The 19,317-nt window shown below is 46.8% G+C and overlaps 1 protein-coding gene across 2 annotated transcripts in view; it reads left to right on the top strand.

Moving 5' to 3' along the window:
• Window positions 1-17,183, top strand: part of LOC128778845 (uncharacterized) — a 180,021-nt gene extending 162,838 nt beyond the window's left edge. For both annotated transcript variants that reach the window (XM_053909170.1, XM_053909171.1), the window contains exon 3: window positions 16,832-17,183. In XM_053909170.1, coding sequence (XP_053765145.1) covers window positions 16,832-17,168 — 337 coding nt within the window. In that variant the 3' untranslated portion in view covers window positions 17,169-17,183. The remainder of the gene's footprint in view (window positions 1-16,831) is intronic.
• The last annotated feature ends 2,134 nt before the right edge of the window (window positions 17,184-19,317 follow it).

Here is a 19,317-nt window from a genome sequence, read left to right on the forward strand (position 1 = left end):
AGTGGGGAAGGGGCAAAGAGAGAGGGAAACACAGAATCGGAAGCAGGTTCCAGACTCTGAGCTGTTGGCACAGAGCCTGATGTGGGGCTCGAACTCATGAACTGTAAGATCATGACCTGAGCAGAGGTCGAATGCTTAACCAACTGAGCCAACCAGGTGCCCCTGAACATGCATTTCTGTACTTTACCTAGTTTTCTAGAAATTTATAGCAAGTAGTTTCTCTTATTCTACCATTTTGCCAGTTCTAGATCCTTGACTGTCTTTTATAAAGAGAATACTCTAAAATAGGAGAACAGAAGATATTTCTTGGGGGATACACAAAGTCCTCCAGGACTTATAAGTGTGATATTCCTAATGGAGAGGTTAGTCAGAGTGCTGGGCTGAGCATAAGGGAAGGTTTGAGGAAGGAAGTTGGGGAGAAAGAGCAGCACATTAACGGACAGTCATTTTCTGCCTCCCTCAGATGGTACACAGGTGCTTAGCTAAGCAATTCACTTAGGAAAGTGATAATTGATTAGTCTTTACCAGCAGCTCCTAAAAATAGCTTGCCGGAAGTGATTGAGACTTTTTAGGAAATGAAAGATCAGTATCTGGAAGCAGGGAGATGGCTTTCAAATTCTAGTGAAGACAAATTCTAGAAGCAAAGTGGGGGCCACAGAGGGTGTTGGTGAAAGGAGAAGCTTTACAACTTAGAAGGGGAAGCAAATAGAAGGAGAAGCATGGGATGAGGGTGTAAAGAAAGGATTGAGTTGAAAACATGAGTGTAGTAGTTTTCCCTGAAGACAAAGCTGATTTGAGGAGGAGAACCTATTTTCAATGGGGGCCTTGTGACCACATTTCTTAGTATGCAAAGCATCAGGAAAAATGCTACTTGTCTGAGATCCAGTTGCTAAGACTTAAGCAGATAATGTTGGGTTGTGATCACCCTTATATTTTTGCCCTGAGTTTTTCCTTCAGCCACTGCTAAGAATATGTCTTTTTTATATTGAGTTGTGGAACCCCATGTAGGGCTATGAGGCATTAGAAAACCAGAGGTCCTGTTCTGAGTTCACTCCAGCTCCCAAAGGTTGTGTCTTACTAAATATGAGGGATAGCAAAGAAGGCAGTGTGTGGTGTGGCCAGAGCATTCCACTGGGAGTTACTGCATTCCTGGTCAGATTACTGATGAATTGCATGATCTAGAACAACTCAGTTAGTTATTCTGCACCAGTGGTCTCAACCTGGGGCATTTTTGTCCCCCTAAAGGACATTAGGAAACCTGGAAACATTTTTATTTATTTATTTATTTATTTTATTTTTATTTTTTTAATATAAAACTTATTGTCAAATTGGTTTCCATACAACACCCAGTGCTCATCCCAACAGGTGCCCTCCTCAATGCCCATCACCCACTTTCCCCTCCCTCCCACCCCCCATCAACCGTCAGTTTGTTCTCAGTTTTTAAGAGTCTCTTATGGTTTGCCTCCTTCCCTCTCCGTAACATTTTTTTTCCCTTCCCCTCCCCCGTGGTCTTCTGTTAAGTTTCTCAGGATCCACATAAGAGTGAAAACATATGGTATCTGTTTTTCTCTGTATGACTTATTTCACTTAGCATAACACTGTCCAGTTCCATCCATGTTGCTACAAAAGGCCATATTTCATTCTTTCTCATTGCCAAGTAGTATTCCATTGTGTATATAAACCACAACTTCTTTATCCATTCATCAGTTGATGGACATTTAGGTTCTTTTCATAATTTGGCTGTTGTTGAAAGTGCTGCTGTAAACATTGGGGTACAAGTGCCCCTATGCATCAGTACTCCTATATCCCTTGGGTAAATTCCTAGCAGTGCTATTGCTGGGTCATAGGGTAGATGTATTTTTAATTTTTTGAGGAACCTCCACAATGTTTTGGGCAGCTGCACTAGTTTGCATTCCCACCAACGGTCCAAGAAGTTTCCCATTTCTCCACATCCTGTCCAGCATCTATAGTCCTGACTGGCATGAGGTGATACCTCAGTGTGGTTTTGATTTGTATTTCCCTCATGAGGAGTGACGTTGAGCATTTTTTCATGTGCCTGTTGGCCATCTGGATCTCTTCTTTAGAGAAGTGTCTATTCATGTCTTTTGCCCATTTCTTCACTGGGTTATTTGTTTTTCAGGTGTGGAGTTTGCTGAGTTCTTTATAGATTTTGGATACTAGCCCTTTGTCCGATATGTCATTTGCAAATATCTTTTCCCATTCTGTCGGTTGCCTTTTAGTTTTGTTGATTGTTTCCTTTGCAGTGCAGAAGCTTTTTATCTTGATGAGGTCCCAATAGTTCATTTTTGCTTTTAATTCCCTTGCCTTTGGAGATGTGTCAAGTAAGAAATTGCTGCGGCTGAGGTCAGAGAGGTTTTTTCCTGCTTCCTGCAAACATTTTTAATTGTCACAAGTTGGGGGTGCATCTGGCATCTAGTGGTAAGAGGCCGGGAATGCTGCTAAACATCCTGCACTGCATAGGACGGCCCCCAACCACCTTTGCAAAGAATGATCTGACTTAAAAATTTCAATAGTGCTGGGGTTGACAAACCCTGGTCTAGATGTCTTTTCTCATCTATAAAGTGGAGGGGTTAGAAGAGGAGGTTGATAATGTGTGTAGCTAGATTAGGTAAACACTATATTCAAATTACCTGTCTACCTGACACAGAATACTTCTGCCCACATCACATGCATAGAAATATGAGTCAAATGAAATGAGTTAAAAAAAATCCCTCCCTTTTCTAGCAAACAACAAAATCTAAAACTCAAAATGCTATGAGCTTTGCAGGCTCATATTCACCACTGTGTTTGCTTCCATGCCCTAGGTCATTCATCTTAACATGTTACGTTTGCAGATTGCACTTATACCTGTGAGGTAAGGGTTGAGGGCCATCTTCCTTAAGCTGAACTGATTGTTTCTAGAACAGGTTTATCACTTCTAGATTTTCCCATACAAACTTCCCGGTATGGTGCAGGTCCTAAGATGTCCATGTCCTATTTGTATCCACTTGGCTTTGCATATAATTATCACTCATTCATTCATTCATTCATTCCGTAAATATGCAGTTAGTACCCACAGTGTACAGGCATTGGTTGCTGTGGGGAACAGAAGGGTATGTAAATATAAGTCAAGCCCCTTACGGTGTAATGGGGGAGAAGAGATACATACACCACAGTATCTGATGCAGGGGGACATAAAGTGCCAGAGGTGCTCAGAGGAGAGACAGATTATGTTTGTTGTATGATCACAAAATGCTTCATGAAGGAGGTGTAGTATGAACTGGGCTTTTAAGTCTGTCCTGTTTTTTAACAGGTGGATAGGAAAGGAGGAGAAGGAAGGGAGAAAGAATGAGAAATGAAATGCAGGAGGATTATTTCAAGGTGTGCTTGTGGAATGATAAGCAGTCCTGCTTCACTGGAGCAGGCAGTGAGCACTGCAGAGTGGTAGGAGATATTGCTGGGAGCACAGACAGGGTGGGGGCGGAACATTTTGTTCAGTCCTGGTCCTTAAAATAAGGACTTGGATTGGATGACATTTAAGTTTCCTTTTAACCCTAAGATTGTAAGATCTCATCATTCCGTCGTGATATTTGATAGGCATTAGAAACTCATTTATTTATCCAATAAATACATTTGTTTAGTGACCTCGTACCAGATGCTGTACTAGACACAGGCAATGCAACACTGAACACGCTCTTGAATTTTATTACACTGAAGGGTGGGACCAGGGTCAGAGTTGAGTTATGCAGTGAACCTCTGAACCAGGTAGAATGTGGAGGAGAAGGAAGCCTCAGAAGGCTCTTTTCCTCCTCTGAGGAGGTTTAAAGTTCTGAGCCTGAGAGGTGGTGGTGCAAACAGAAAAGAAAGGAAGATTATGAGCGTGGAATAAAGAACAAAGAGTGACAGGGCTTGGGGGATGGTTGCTGTGGGAAATGTGCAGGAGAAGAATCAAAGATGCACCTGAAGTTTCTGCCTGAGTTAGGGGGAGTCTGTGATGTTGCAAACAAAATGAGAGACCTGGGAAGGAGCTGGTTTGGAGGCAAAGAGGATGAGTGTTTTTAAATCAGTGTATTGATTCACGGTGCCATCAGGTTATCCAGGTGGGGGAGCCCATTTGAGCAGTTGTAAATGTGGCACCCGACTTTAAAAAGAATAGGGCTAAAGATAAAGATTTGGGCATCTTTTGGGTATTAGCTTTAGTTGCAGCCAGCCAGATGGATGAGATCACCGAGAGAGTGTATATACTTAGAGAAAAGGTAGGAAACAGGCTCTGAAGAATGCACACGTTTAGGAGATGGAAGAAGAAAAGGTGGAGAAGAAGATGAAGGGGCAGTTAGGGAGGTGGGATTAGAATATAGATGGGAAATGCTCCTGAGGGGGAAGCAGGGAGGCAGAGAAGCCAATTCCTGCTGAGTCCCGGATGCAGCAGAATGTGTATACACCCTAATAGCCTCCAGGGAAACAGACTCTGGTTTTAAAAATCCCTTGGATGCATTTAGCTGTAAAAGTGTTGAGCCACCTGATCATTTTATCACTTCTGGGTGCCTCAGCCAGAGGGTGAGGAGGGAGAGGGAAAGGAGGAGGCTCTCCAGTGACTCATCCCTCGTGTGTGTTAAGAGTTTTGGTTAAAAGGTTTGCTGTAAGAGAAAGCTGCTTGACTTATTTTATAATAGGTTCCTGGAGCACTGTGGCAACAGTAGGAAGCTATAGCTTCTGCCTCTGAGAGGGATGCCACCGAAGGGAAGACATTTGGGGACTGTTTGTGATCGATTATGTTTGTGCCATTTTGGAGGGTCGAGTGGTGTGGCAGGGTTTGTAGCTCATTCAAAGCCTATGGTTTCCAGGTAAAGGGACTTTTCATCTTGTAACTTTGGCTGTGGAGGAGGCTCTGTGCCCAGGGCTTGACCCTCACTGACTCCCGAGTGACTCTACACTTGTCTACCATGGTGTCTTGCAGCCATTCCTGTCTGGCCTCAGGGTTCAGGCCACACTCACTCCTGCAGCTTGTCTCTTGCAGTGAGGTGTAGTGGTGGGATGTAAACTCTGGCATCAGGCAGAACCAGGTTCCAGGTCTAGCTCTGCCACTTACTAGCTGTGTGATCTTAGTTTAGAGACTTGGTTTCTCTGATCTCAGTTGCCCCACCTGAAAAATGGTTGAAGCTAAACATAACCTACCTCATAGGATTCTTGTGCAGAGCAAATGAGGTAACATATACACAGTGCTTTCTTAGACCTTCCACAAATGTTACTTATTGTTGCTGCTTTGGAATTTTTTCTTTTTTCTGTTGAATTGTTTTCAGAATTCCTTTCCCTTTCTCCCAGTGTTTTCCACTTTTTTTTTTTTTAAGTACTATATTGAAGAAAATTGATACCTAACACCCATTAGCCAGCTTCTGTCTGGATCCCTATGGAGGGCCTTGAATGCTTTGATTGTTCAGATATAATTCTCTTTTGGAAATAGGGAGCTGTCTTTTGACATCACCTGTAATGTCTGGTGTCTGTCCCTGTAAATATAACAATGATACCACCTACAGTGGTGTGACAATGTAAGTTTACAAAGCATTTTCACACACCCAGATTTAACAATCTTAGCATCATTTGGGAAGCTGGGTCTTTCACCCCATTAAGCTGGTGACTGTCTTCAGTTTTTAGATGTTCGCGCATGCCTCTGTGTGTGTGTGTGTGTGTGTGTGTGTGTGCATGCATGCACGCGCATGCGTGCGCATGCATGCACACACGTGCAATCTTGAAGGATTGTTTCTTTTCTTTTAACACAAAAAGCTAAAGTTTCAAAGCAGGTGGGGTGTGGGTTAAACACTGTTCTAAATGGCAGGCCTGCTGTTCGTGGGGAGGGAAAGTGGCCTGAAAGTTTAAAAATAACCCGAACATTATAGACTCCTGTGAATTCTACAGCCCGGAGCACTGTGAGTCTGTGGGTGTCTTACCTGCTGGAGTGCAGGCAGGAAAACAACAAGTTGAGAGGCAGGAGGATTTAAATTTGCTGAATCCTTTAGTGGCATGCGTTGGCAGCAGAAGTTTTCATTAAAAAAATGAAAGCCATACCTAATAATCAGGATCGATATTCCTGAATGGTAGGAATAGTGCTACCCGTGGATTTGTTGAACACCGAACACTGGCTAATATTTGGGGCTGCAGTAAAGCAGACCCTCCTTTCCTACTGCTGAACACCATCTCTCCATCTGTTCCTTACCTTCCTTACTGACCCCTCCAGAGTTTGTCTGATAGTGTTTCTGGGAAGCTGCCTAAGACTGACCCACCAGGGAGCTCAGGGGGTAGGGCATTTTGGGTAGAGTTGGCCATTCATTGAAGAAACAGGTAAATGGTGTGTAAAACCATATTCATCATGAGTAAATTGTGCACAATAATATACCCTTTGGATTTTAAGAAGTTTTGAAGAGTGTAAACAGGTTTTGAAGTAAGACTTGGTTCCCCTTGGCATGCCCATGCTGCCCTGGGACATTGAAATGCAGAACCGCAGCAGCAGGTCAGGCTAATTACACCAGCACATATTGGAATACGATGCACTTGGGCATCTGTTGTCCCGGTTGGTCTATCAATAGTCTCCTGAGATTTAGAGGGCAGGCATTACTGTTGTCATTTTTGCACATGTGGTAATAAGCCAAACAAAGATTGAGGTGCAAGTCTCCTGTCTTGTCTCACACTCATTACTTGCTTATGCTGAGACCCTTCAACACCTGCTGTAGTCTGTGGACATTTTCTTGCATCTTGGAATTGTATGATGGTCATGAAATGAAGTGACTAGCCCATGTCTCTATTAATGGTATCAGTGAGAAGCCTACATTATGGTGGTTAAGAAAATGGATTTTGGAGTCAAATAGACCTAGGGTTGACCTTCTGCTATGTCCTTTACCACCTATCTGACCTTGAGGGAAATTATTTCATTTCTCTCAGTTTTGCTTTTCTTATCTATAAAATGCTTATTATAATAGTACATACCATACAGGATTATTCTGAGAAATAAGGAAAGCAAAGAGCTTAGTGTAGTACCTTTTTATTAAATAATAAGTGTTTAATACCCATTAAAATTAATATCATTAACCAAATTGCCTATACTCTTCTTTGTAATTATTCTTTATTTGTTTGATGCATGTCCATTTTTCTCTTGGATTTTTATAGTCTTGGAATTTGCACTATGAAATCAGGATCTATTAGAGAATAGAGATTATTTTAACAAAGAAAAACTAGCATAATAGGAAACTTTGGGTTATTATATTAATAATACTTGACCACTTCACATCCAACAGAAGTTTTTTGAAGAATGTGACTAAGGGATCGAGTGATTATGTGAAAAAAACAAGAAAAGTCTCTAAGGGAGAAGACTGTAGTATGAGCACATCCATGTGTGTGTTGGGGTTGGTTTGTTAAGGGTCTTAGAGAGGAGTATTTCAGAAATTCTCCCTTTTGATTGAGAATTACATTTTCATCTTTCCCATTTTTAAATGGCTCATTAGGAATATTTAAAAATCTTCAAAAGAACTTGTGATTCTTCCCATTTAAATATAATGGGTTACATTTATGTATAGGTCTGTCTGATAGCTCCCAACAGCATAGGAAGATCAGTTTATATATTTATACAGTTGGCTGGCAGAATGAGATCAGACCAGAATGGAATGTGTGTCTTTGCATATAGGCAAAAGTGTGTGTGTCTCTTCCACATATAATTCTTCATAAGGGAAAGAGGTCTGATGATAACATTTGCCTTTTTGTAGAGAGAAGAGATAGAACTAGTTTAAGATGATGATTGATTTCGAAGCAGAATTTTATTCTTCTGTGTTTTGTATTCTGTGGAAAGAGACCTGAAAATGTTCTTTATATGAGGGTCTGAATGTCTTTTTAAAATACGTGATTCCCTAAATCTTATTTCAACCATATTTTTAAAGAGCGGGAGATATTCCTCATATGAAAATGAACCCTATAATTTGATGATTGATCAAATGAGGGTGAGGCTGTTATTGTGCTGGAAAAGTTCCTGAGTTAGAATATCTGATCTCCTACAGGAGAGGTAGGCATCCTTTCATGCTGTAAGGGGGAGGATGAACACTAAACCCAGGATGAACAGCTGGAAACAGCTGACAAAAGAGCAGAGATTCAGTCTAGTCTAGCTAGACTAGCAGGTTCACAGTCTAGTCAGAGCTAGACTGTGTTAGGGGAAGGGCAGCCCCTCAGACAGGCACCAGCTAACCAGCTGATGCTAAGATCTTTTTCACCAAAAAGAGTTGCAGGAGACTCAATGATTCATTCATTGACGATGTATTTAATAAAGGCCTGCTATGAGTATAACATAATGCAGGCACTCTAGGTAATAAAATGAAGGGGAAGATATGTCCTTTGTACTTGAAAAGCTTATACCATAGTGAAGAAGACAAGGCACACATAATTGAAAAATTAAATAGGAATTTAGTGGTGAAGTTATACCCATGACAACAATGACAGTTAGTAAACAGGTACTATATGAATGACACAGAAGTTCTGTGAGTTTATAGGAGGTAGACATCACAGATAGAGTTGGAGAGGTTATGTAAGGCTTCATGGAAGAGGCAGAATTGAACTGAACCATACTTTCAAGGATACCTAGGAGTTAGAGAAGCAGAAAAGATGAAAGATGTTCTTGGGTCAGTCTGAAGCAGGTGCTCTGAGCAAGAGTTTTGAGGCAGGAGTGGGCATGACATGTTATAGCTATGTTGATACTATGGCACATGGGGAGATGGTGTTAGAAAGGTAGGTTGAATTCATATTTTCTTGAATTGTCAGGCTTAGGAGTTTGGCCATTTTTTAGGCAGGAAGGAACCACAGAAGTTAAGTGATTGACAGGGAGAGTGACGTCACCCCAGTAGAAACTGGAATTTTTGGAGGGGAGCTTGCTTTGAAGGAATTACAATGAATTCACTTTTTAACACATTGAGTTTGAGATGACGAAGGACAGTCTATGTAGAGATACTCATTCCTTAGTTGGGCATTTGGATCTGGAAAGAAGGTGGAAAGGTAAGGATGAGACTAGATGTGGAAGCAGAGGGGATAGTAGAAAGTGTAAGGATATGACCCTGAAAGGAAAGATGTCAGAGAAGATGCAGGGGTTGAGAACAGCCCCTTGGGGGTATTCCCACAATAAAGAGAGGAATAAAAGGAGCAAAAGAAGGAAACAGATATTGAGAAACTGGGAGGTGGGGTGCTAAGATAGGGGAACTCTGAGAAGTAGGGGCAGTCAGTGGTGCCAGATGCTACAGAGGAGTCAAGGGGGGGGGAGGGGGAAAACAGGACCACAGGAGGTCAGTGGGGGTCTCAGTGCAGTTTCAGGGGAGTGGAAGGGGCAGAACCAGCACATGGCCTGCCCAGGTGCACATTTCAAAACTGGCCTTAAGTCCATATCATATGGGAATGCCTTATTCACTCTGATTATTTTATACCAGGTGGGTGTAACCAGCTGCTCAGCGTAGGAGAGAGTGGGAGAGAAAGGGTGTGGTGATGGACAGGTGGTGGCTTAATCTGCTGATGATTCCAACCCAAAGAGTCCTGTAAGAGGCAAGACTGGTGGGTGTGGTAGAAATGAGTTCCCTTCTCTGGGCCTTTAGGGTCCTCTAGGCTCTGTTTCAGCTGTGAGCTGCTTTTCCTGCTAATCAGGACACTGTCTTCAAGAGTGAAGTGTGGGGAATGGATTAAGATCAGCAAGTTCAGGTTATAACTCAGGTACCTTCTCGTCCTGGGCACTGCCTCCTTTGCTCTAGCACCTGACATCATGCCTGACACATGGAAGGTGCTCATTTTATGTTTGCTGAATGAATGAATCAGACTAAACCCACCCAGGCTGAGCAAGCTTTGCAATGTGTGGGCTGTATTTTGTTTTCTGAGTCAAGAGGCCAAGGGGGCGGATGGATGGGCGTGCTTCCGTCGGTTGTTCTCACCCTTAGATACTGAAGCATCCTCCGCTCACCCCTACCAGTCAGAGCTGGAGCTCTGCAGAGTCCTCCTGCTGCACTTTGCCTTGACCAGGAAGCAAGGCTGGACCCTGAGGATAGGTGCTGAGGTGAAGTAATGGGGCAGGGATCCTTTGACATCTGGGAATAAACATTGAAGCTCCAAAGGGACCTTCCCAGTAAGGGTTAATGTTTGTTTGATTGAATATATTTGACTTTTGTTCAGATTGAAAAGTCAGCTCGTCTTAGGGAAAAGAAAGGATCGAAGCGGTAATAGATTTTTTGTGATCCTAGTTACACTGAAACACAGTAAACATGCTGACTGGTTAATCAGTCCCGTGCATCTAGCGTTCGCTCCATAGCCTGGGCATTCATGTTCCATGCTGCTGTTCCATGCTGCTGTTCCATGCTGCTTCTCTCCACCTCCGGTGCCATCTCTTTCAAAGGGATCTCCCTAGTTCTTCCCTTTTCCTGGCTGCTCCCAGCTGGAGGGGATGTCTCCTTTCTCTGTTCTCCCCCTTATGGGGTACACTATTATGGTGCACACTACATTCTGCTTTGTATCAGAGCCCTTCATGGGTATGTTTCACCCTTCCTCTCTCTAAAAATGTAAGCTGTCAGAGGCTGTGACTATGTCTGATTTATCCTTGAACCTCAGAATTCCTGAGAAAAATGCCTGGCACATGAGAATGCTTTCATGAGTGTTCATTAAGGGGACTTATGTATTAATGAATAAGTAAATTAATGAATACCTCTCCCAGGTACCAAGGCCTTTGGGCTCTTTGGACTCCGATCTCTAATGTTTTTCTTTCTTTTCTCTTTTTCTCCATTTGTCCTTCTGACCAAGTCTCAGACACTTCTATTTCTCTGCGCCTCCGTCCACCCCATACACACCAAAGTCATCTCTGACCTGCACTTCTGAAATCTGCTTTCGGAAACGAAAGCTGCCAGATATGTGGTTTGCTATGTGTTACTGTGGTCACAGCTACCATTGCTGAAATGTATTTAACAAACACATATATAGCGCTTGTGTGCCAGGTAGGTAGTGTTCTAAGAGCTTTACACATACTAACTAACTTCATCTTCATAACGGTCCTGAGACAGGTGGCATGCTTTCCTCAAATTTAACCCTTTGGGAGGCTTTCTGGCTCAGGGTCATGCTCCACCTTACAAGATCAGGCCTGTAATGGACTCTGAAGCAAGGAAACCATTATTTTGACATGCAGAATGTTAATAATGGCCACCGATTGTGAAGAGTCCTGACCTTATTATCAGGAGATCCAACTCTGCTATTTCCTAGCTCTGTGCACTTGAACAAATACCTGACCCTTTGGGCCGCAGATAACAGAATGTGCCTTACAGTCCTGCAGCAAAGATGCAGTGAGATGACATTATCACAGTTGGCACTCAGGAAATATTGAGTTGTCATAAATGAATGGTTTTAAAAACATTTTTAAGCAAAATTTGCACATCTATAGTTAGCTGGTGGAGTGTTAGAGCTGTGGAGTTTCTCAAGCATGGGTTTGAGAAATGCTGCTTCTAGGGATGGACATTACATAAGGATGTAAAGTTATGTTTTCACCCAAGTGAGGGCTGTAAGGTATTGTGGAAGCCACCAGATTCCCAAGATGTCTGCATTGCCATAATGCTCCTCTGCTCTGCAATGAATTTGCACATGGTCTCCTGCCAACTTTTTTCTTAAGAACCCACTCCCAAATCCTCTCTGCATTATGTTCCTTAGAGCACTGCTTTGCATAAGAGTCTATTTCTTGGAAAAGCTCAACAGGGGGAAAAATAGAACAAAAGGGGCTCTGATAGCTTAAGCATAAGTTATCTGAGTGTAATTGTTGGAGGGCCGGGGTTGGGGGTGGGGTATGAGGAAGCCGGGCTGGTGGGAGGGGCACACGCATTTTGGATGAGGTTAGATTTACAGACTCTGCAGTGACGGGCTAAAATCCCATTTGAAGATGGCCCAAGGCCTGACAGATCTGGGAAGAGCTTTATGAATGAGGGGAATAGGCTAAGTGCCTCTACAATCGCGATGCTCATTCTATCCATCTTAGTACAACCTCCCATGGCCTTCCTGGTCTGCGGGAGTGCAGCCAACTGGTTTCATCCCTTTTCCAAAGGTAACTGGAGGGACCCTCTACCAGTAGCCTTCCCTCCTGCTTGCATTTTGGATGGTACACTGGAATTGAGGGGCTACAGGGTGAAAGTTTGAGATTAAACCATCTATATGGGGTTAATAATCTAGGGAAGTTTTTCACTTGCTTCCTCAGACCCTGTTGGGTTTCTAGTTTGCAGGTGACTGCTTGCTGAAAAACATGCAGGTGGAAAAACATTTGCTTGCACCATCTTAACTGTGTGCGTATTGTCCATATGTGTGCATGTACACATGTGCATGTGCATGCAGTGTGTCGACTTTGTGCCCAGTGTGTGGGGCTGTACTTTCTAAATACTGTGAGATGGGCTGGTTGTATTATAGTGAATTTTGGGGCTTGGACCTCAGCAAAGTCCCACATGGGAGTAGAGGGCTGGTGACAAGAGGTCACTTCTTTAGGCATTACCTAGGCTCTGGAATATCTGGGTGTGCTGGGCTGCCAAGTACCTGAGCTCACAGTGATGTGCTCACAAGTGACCAGTAGATGGTGCTCTAACAACAGGGAAATATGGCCTCTGTTCCTCATGGGCTGGAAAGCGATTTTAGGAAACCGGTTTCCAATCAGTTATGACCAAATGCTGATTTTCTGCATTTCCATATGTGGGTCTTTAAGACATTGGAAAGAGGGACACTGTAAGGAGAATTCCCACCAAGTTCTCTTATGAAGAGCATCATGGCAATGACCTGTTTTTTTCTAAGGATCCTCCTGGATCTTGAGGGCAATAGATGTGTTTAGTTTAGCATCTTCCCAGCATGGTCCCAGGAACGTGTGGCCACTGATCAAATCCAAATTGAGGATGGCAAGCATAGAATTCCCATGGGCTTAGTGTGAGTGTAGAGTTTCTTCTCTTGACAGTGAGAAATTTGGAATTACACTCTTACCATCCACAAGAGATTAGACTGGGTGTTAGAAAGAGCCATAAAGTGCAAGTCAGAAGATCTGTTAGAAGCCCAGGGAAAATTACTTAATGTTTCTGAAACTGCTAATTTGTCCACCAAATCAGGGTCATAATACATGGGTTAGCGGGCTGATCTCAGAGATTTGTTGTGAGGTTTCTGTAAGCTGAAAACTATTAAACACACATAAAATGTAATTCGGCCATTAAAATTCTAGCCCTCTGGGGGCTGGAAGAATGGGGGCATTAGAGAGTCACAGATCTCAAAGGTCTGAAGAGTTGTGACTGTAGGGTGGGGGATGGTAGATGTGGTGAAATATGAGTGTATGCTTCCCTCTCAGCATTGCTGCCCTCGGACCAAGTCCATTACCAAAGACTTTTATACCGTCATGCTTGCCTCTTTCCTCTTGGGCTGCACCCTCCAGGAATTCCCCATTTATAACCTCGCTACAGAGGAGCTCGTACTCGCTGGCATAGTCTACATTATCCCCAACAGATGTGCTCGTGACTGCTGTCTCAGAATGCAAGGAAGGCAGGCCTCAATTCCACTGGGGCTACACATCTCCAAGTCTAATATCCTGTCTTGGGGATCCTAGGTCTCTAAAGAATTACAGCAGCCACAGAGAACACAGAACATTGTAGAGAGAGGAAGCAGAATTAGTACTGCCTCTCTGCTGAGTGGGTGACATTGAAGACCCAAGTCTGGGTGTTCCAGATCTTCCAGGAACCTCTTCCAGGAGGTAAAGCTCAGAGAACCCTGCTTCCTCTGAGCATTAACAAATGGGCACACCACCCTGAAGCCTGCTACGGCCCAGACACAGAGGACAGGGGTGAAGTCGTACTCTGAGAATGAGGTCTTTCAGGCACTCTGGTCGGTAAGGTTATAGAATCTAATTTAATCCAGGAAGAGGACACGTTTTTGGGGGTCATCATTTATTTTGTTCATTATTATATCCTCAGTGCCAACAGTGTCTGGTGCTCAAAAATATTTATCAGATGATTGATTTGAATAAATTTTGTACTATGGATTATGGTTCTGCCTGAAAGCACGGGTTTGCTCACTTCTGAAAGCCCTTTCTAATCTACACAGTTTGCAGGGTTACTGAGACGACCACTTGTGACCATTGTGAGTGACGAACAGGGACCTCATGGTTCATAGCAACATCTTCCCTTTTACTTCTGACTAGGTATCTAACTGAAAAGGACCCTCCAATTAAGGTAGGTAGAATGACAGAGTAAGGCAGTAATGTGAAATCAAAATAATAATTAGAGCTGACACACCTTGTGTAGTAATTTGGCCTGAAACAGGCTACCCTGAATCAAAAGGTCAACATGCCATCCCAAAGGCAGCAGTGACATCATTCCTTTGGGTTTTCAGTACCCAGAGAATTTCCCTTCACACATGTTCTCATATGTTCTCACACAGTAGACCTTGTGTCAGTGCTCACGTGGCCTTGCCCACAGACACATACACATACACATAGGAACACACGTGCCTCTCACTCAGATGTCCCCTCCCTTCCCCTCAGTTAATCTCACACACAGGGACACACTGCCTTTCAGACACATGAAGCTGCATTCACCCAACCTCTTGGACTTGGTCAGACTCTGTTTCTTTCCTCAGCCACCCGCCCCTTCCTTTTCTCTAACATTGCTCATGTGGGGAGAATTTGGATAGAGCTGTGTGTTGAGGCTGAGATTGGAAAAAAGCAGAGGCAAGTGTGTTCCAGCTACTGGAGACATGAAAGGGGGCGGCTGGTACCTGTGTTCCGTTCAAACCACTGAGTCACCTGTGGACAAGGGCATGGTTGCTAAACCCTCTTTCTCAGGGCCTTGGAGTCCACCTTTCCCACTTAACGCAGCTCAGATACTAATTGTTTTTTTCTTCATTAACAGGGTGGGTTTGAGGAAGTCAGTGGAGCGGACTTATGAATAAAAGGGGTGGGTGGGAGGATCTCCTGATAAGACTTTGAGAAGGGTAGTGTTAGCCCCAAACTACCATCCCCGGCCCCAGTATCTGGGCCACTCTTCCAGAAATGGATGCGCAGGGCTCCTCCAGAGCTGAACCCAAGAAGCCGCCCCAGATCGCATTTGCCTAGGGAGGGCAGAAGCTCCCGCGGGGAGCTGGCACCAACAGCAGGGTGCGGAGCCCCCAGTGGTCCCAGCGTGCCTCACGGGGCCTGCGGGTTGCTAAGTGGGGAGACAGGGAGAGGGTGCTGCCTTCTCCGCGGAAATCCCTGGGCAGCGTTCCTTGGAGACTGGGAGGTGTGGAGAAGCAGCGACCGGGCCCTGGAGCGCGGCGCGCACGGCGCAAAGGCTTCGACTACCCGCCTGGGCGGGCACTGCGCGGGGCATAGCACCGGCCGGCGCCTCGGCGGGGACGGAAGGCGCGAGTGCGTGCGCGCGTGCGTGTGCGCCCCCGCCGGGCCTGGGCTCGGCTGTCTTGCGGGGACCGTGCCGCGCCGCCAGCTGCGCCTGCCTCTCTCCTCTGGCGTTACTTGCGGGAGAGGCGACTCTTGCTGGACCTCTGCGGAGGTGGCCCGCTACCTTCTGGCTAAATAAATCTATGAGCCAAACCAACCTCACTTCCCAGGCCCCTGCAGCTGCGGCCGGCCGGGGTCCTTCCGGCTCCATCCCCGCCCCTCCTGTCCTCACCGGCCCCGCCCCCGCCTCTCCAGGCGCTCCAACGCGCGCCTCGCTGCGCCTCTGCGCTCCGCTCGCCCCCCCTCCCACCCCCAACTCCTCGCCTTCTCCTTTCCTTCCCCACCTCTCCTCTGCTTCCCGGAGTGGGGCTGTCGGTGGCAGAAGACGCCGAGCCGTTCGGCAGGAAGTTCGGTCCTTGGACAACTCCCGTGCCAGGCCACGGCTAGGCTCGCCTGCAACCTGTTCCTCCCTCGCCCAAGTGCTCGCCGCCCGCCCGCTCCCGCCCTCGCCCCGGCGCAGCCGCGGATCGCTGTTGCATGCTGATCCGGGGAGGCGGCGGCGACGGCGGCGGCGGCGAGCGCTCCGGCAGGATGCTGGCACTCGGGCTCCGCTGCTCTCCGGAGGCTGCTCAACTTCTATCCCAAGCGCAGGAGCTTTGAAGTCGTTTGTCCCTCTCCGGTTGGATTGACTTCTTCTTTTGATATTTTGGGCGTTGCGGTTTGCGCAGGAACCTCAGTATCGCTCCCCCCTCCCTCTCTGTCAACCTTTGGATGCGTCTGTGCTGGCAGATTTAAAGACCCAAGTCTTGGCTGTGGAATTTCTTAGTTGGACTTGCCGGGGCTGGCGTTATAAAGCATGTCACCATAACCCCGTCCTTGTCTTTTTTTTTTTTTTTTAACTTCTTTTGTTTTCATTTTTCCCTTCCTCCCCAACCCCCACCCCCAATAAATCACCAAACTGTTACCTAGCGGGCCGGTGCCTGCCTCTCTTCCAGAACTAGGTGGTGCGTCTGCCAGAAGAGGAGCTATGTTTGAAGAGCAGCCTACTCCACCCCTCTCTTCTTCAGTCCCCGAATGCCACCGCACACTGGCATTTTGAAAAAAAAAATTGCCTCCAGAAACTGAGCACCCCCAAGCCCTCCCCCCGTTTTTTTTTTTTTTTTTTTTTCCTCCTTGAGGAATGGAGCTTCGCAGAGGTTGCATTTAGATTCAACAGTTCAGAGCAGCGGGGCTGCTGCTGCCGCCGCCTCTCTCAAGAGCTCGCGAGGCTCCCCGGAGGCGGTGGTCCCCGTGCTCGTCTGGATGCGGCTCTGAGTCTCCGTGTCTCTCTGCTTGTTGCTGTGTGCGGGTGTCCGGCCGCGATCACCTTTGTGTGTCTTCTGTCTGTTTAAACTTCAGGATGGCTCGCTTCGGGGAGGCGGTGGTCGGCAGGCCGGGGTCGGGCGATGGAGACTCGGACCAGAGCAGGAACCGGCAAGGAACCCCGGTGCCGGCCTCGGGGCCAGCGGCCGCCTACAAGCAGTCGAAAGCGCAGAGGGCGCGGACTATGGCTTTGTACAACCCCATTCCCGTCCGGCAGAACTGTTTCACCGTCAACAGATCCCTGTTCATCTTCGGAGAAGATAATATTGTCAGGAAATACGCCAAGAAGCTCATCGATTGGCCATATCCTTTCTTGCCCACCATAACTCCCCTCTCTCCCTTTGCATTTCTTCCGGTAAGGGGGGAAATCTAGCATGGAATTTATCCCCCATCCCCTTCCTGGTGCCAATTTGCCCCTTTGCTGGAGTGCACTCTACTTCGGTGCACCTGAGGGGCAAGCTTGGTGTCTGTAGAGACCAGTGTGGGCACTAGTGCTTTTCAAGGTAAGACTTGGTTTTTGATTTTTCCCGTGTGGAAATCTCTGGTGTCCCTGGGTGCATGGTGTTGCTGTGTCTGCCCCTTTCTGGGCTGGGCTTTGTCTGATTTTCAGGCCCCCTCAGGCCCTTCACATAGAATGGATTGCCCCAAATCTCAGGGTTTTCTTTCATACTCACTCCCCTTTCCTCCCTCAAAGACACCCCCTCTGTCTGCATCCCCACCCTCTGGAAAGACACCTGCACTGTTTGCTTGTGGGGAAGTCAAGGCTCCCTGAGGGGATTTATCAGTTCAGAAGCTTCAAGAGTCTGGGCCAAAACCCTGTAGACAAATAGACAAATGGACAAATAAAACAGCCATTTGGCTGGGGATTCAGCTAACTCTGGGGACTGAGTTTAAGTTCCACTGAGAGTGGAGTGAATGAATGTGTCAGCAGAGGCAATCTCTAATGATACAGCCCAGACAGCTCAGAGTGGAGTTTTCTTTTCAGCCAAAGAACAGCTCATCGGAGTCCATCCTTTTCTTAGTCCTGGGTTGGGTACTCCTGCCTCTGAATGTTTGACTCAGCTGAGTGCTCTCCTTGTGCCCAAGATTCAGGTTGATCTGCTGGGCTTGAATTCATCAGCTGTGCCCAGAGATGTGCAAGCTGTCTGTCTCTCCCTACCTCCAAAGGAACTGCTCTCCACAAAGAGCTGGTGGGGGTGTCTCTGATGGTGGCAGTTTCAGGGTGAACAGGCATAGAAGGAGCTTCTTTGCAGGTTTAATCAAGTGCACCAAATACAGGCTGCTGATTAGGCATCTCACCGCCTTGTTCTTCACTAAGAATTTGGGCACCTGGCAAGGTCTTTAGGAATTGGGGGTTGGTGGGGAGGGTGCTTAATAGGAAGCAAGCCAGTGGCATGGCTTTAAATAGGGGAGTAGGTTTGGAGACATGGGACTTTGATGCTTGTGGAAAGAAATTTCTTGGGAAGGATGTACCTGCAAAGGAGGCCCCTAGTCATCTTCTCTAGCCTCCTCTCTCCCCACCCCTACCCTCCAGGTGTGCAGCAGTGAGACAGCTGGAGCTGCATTGGGTCTCTAGTATCAGTGAGGCACGTGGCTCGCTTCCTCCAGGGCCTGGGCATCTCCCTACTACCCCCACCCCAGTCTCTGGCCTTCCCCTCCTTCTTCCCTAGTTCTCTGCCTCAGCAGCACTGCGATTGGCTGGTGCATGGTGCTTCTAGGCAGCACCCCTCATTAGAAACGAAGGAGCATCTCGAAGCAGATATTCTTCCTGCTGCTGCTCAAATCCTCCCACAACCACCCCTGGCTGGGCTTCCTCTCTCCTCCTTTCTGTGCTCCCCTCCTCCTCCCACCCCCACAGAGTGCTTCGGGGCCATTCCGTGCTGAGTTAAACGTATCTAGGGGTGGGGATACTGGGGAGGAGGAAGGGTCCTGTCCCTGCAGTCCCGCCTGCCCGGTGCGCAGCACAAAGCGGACAGATCTCATTGTGTTGCGTGCTGCGGCAGCAAACACTCCTCTAGTCAGGTTTCCACGGATTTCTCCCGCGGGGCTCCGTTCCCCTGTCCGCCTCTACAGTTCTCTAAAATTCCCCACACTCCAGGTGCTGCTTTACTGTGCCCCTCTCTTAGGGTCGTGTTTACCGAGGCGCCTCTCGGTTTCCTGGCGGTAGACAAAGCCGCCCATCCACCCCGCGGGTGGCAAAGGGTGCCAGCAGCCATCGTTGGCACCTAGGACAGCGCCACCGAAACTCCCCAGGCGTGCGCACGGCAGTGGGATCAGCCCGGTTCAGCACCTCGGGCACTTCCGGCTGGGCCCAGACTGGGGCGGGGGGGGGGGGGGGGGGGGGGGGGGTTGGGAAATGAAGCATGGGGTCCATACTACGCGGTTGGCGCTTTGCACGTTTTCTCTTCCGCTGCAAAGACACCGCCTTTCTGCCAGGCGTTGCGAGCGCAAGGTGCGACAGTGGTTTTTACTCCGCCCTTTCCTTGTCTTTGGCCAGGATGGACCAAAGAGAGTCAAAGGAG

Source organism: Panthera pardus, unplaced genomic scaffold (assembly GCF_024362965.1).
Source record: "Panthera pardus isolate Hobbes unplaced genomic scaffold, ASM2436296v1 HiC_scaffold_21, whole genome shotgun sequence".
In the NCBI taxonomy this organism is placed as follows: Eukaryota; Metazoa; Chordata; class Mammalia; order Carnivora; family Felidae; genus Panthera; species Panthera pardus.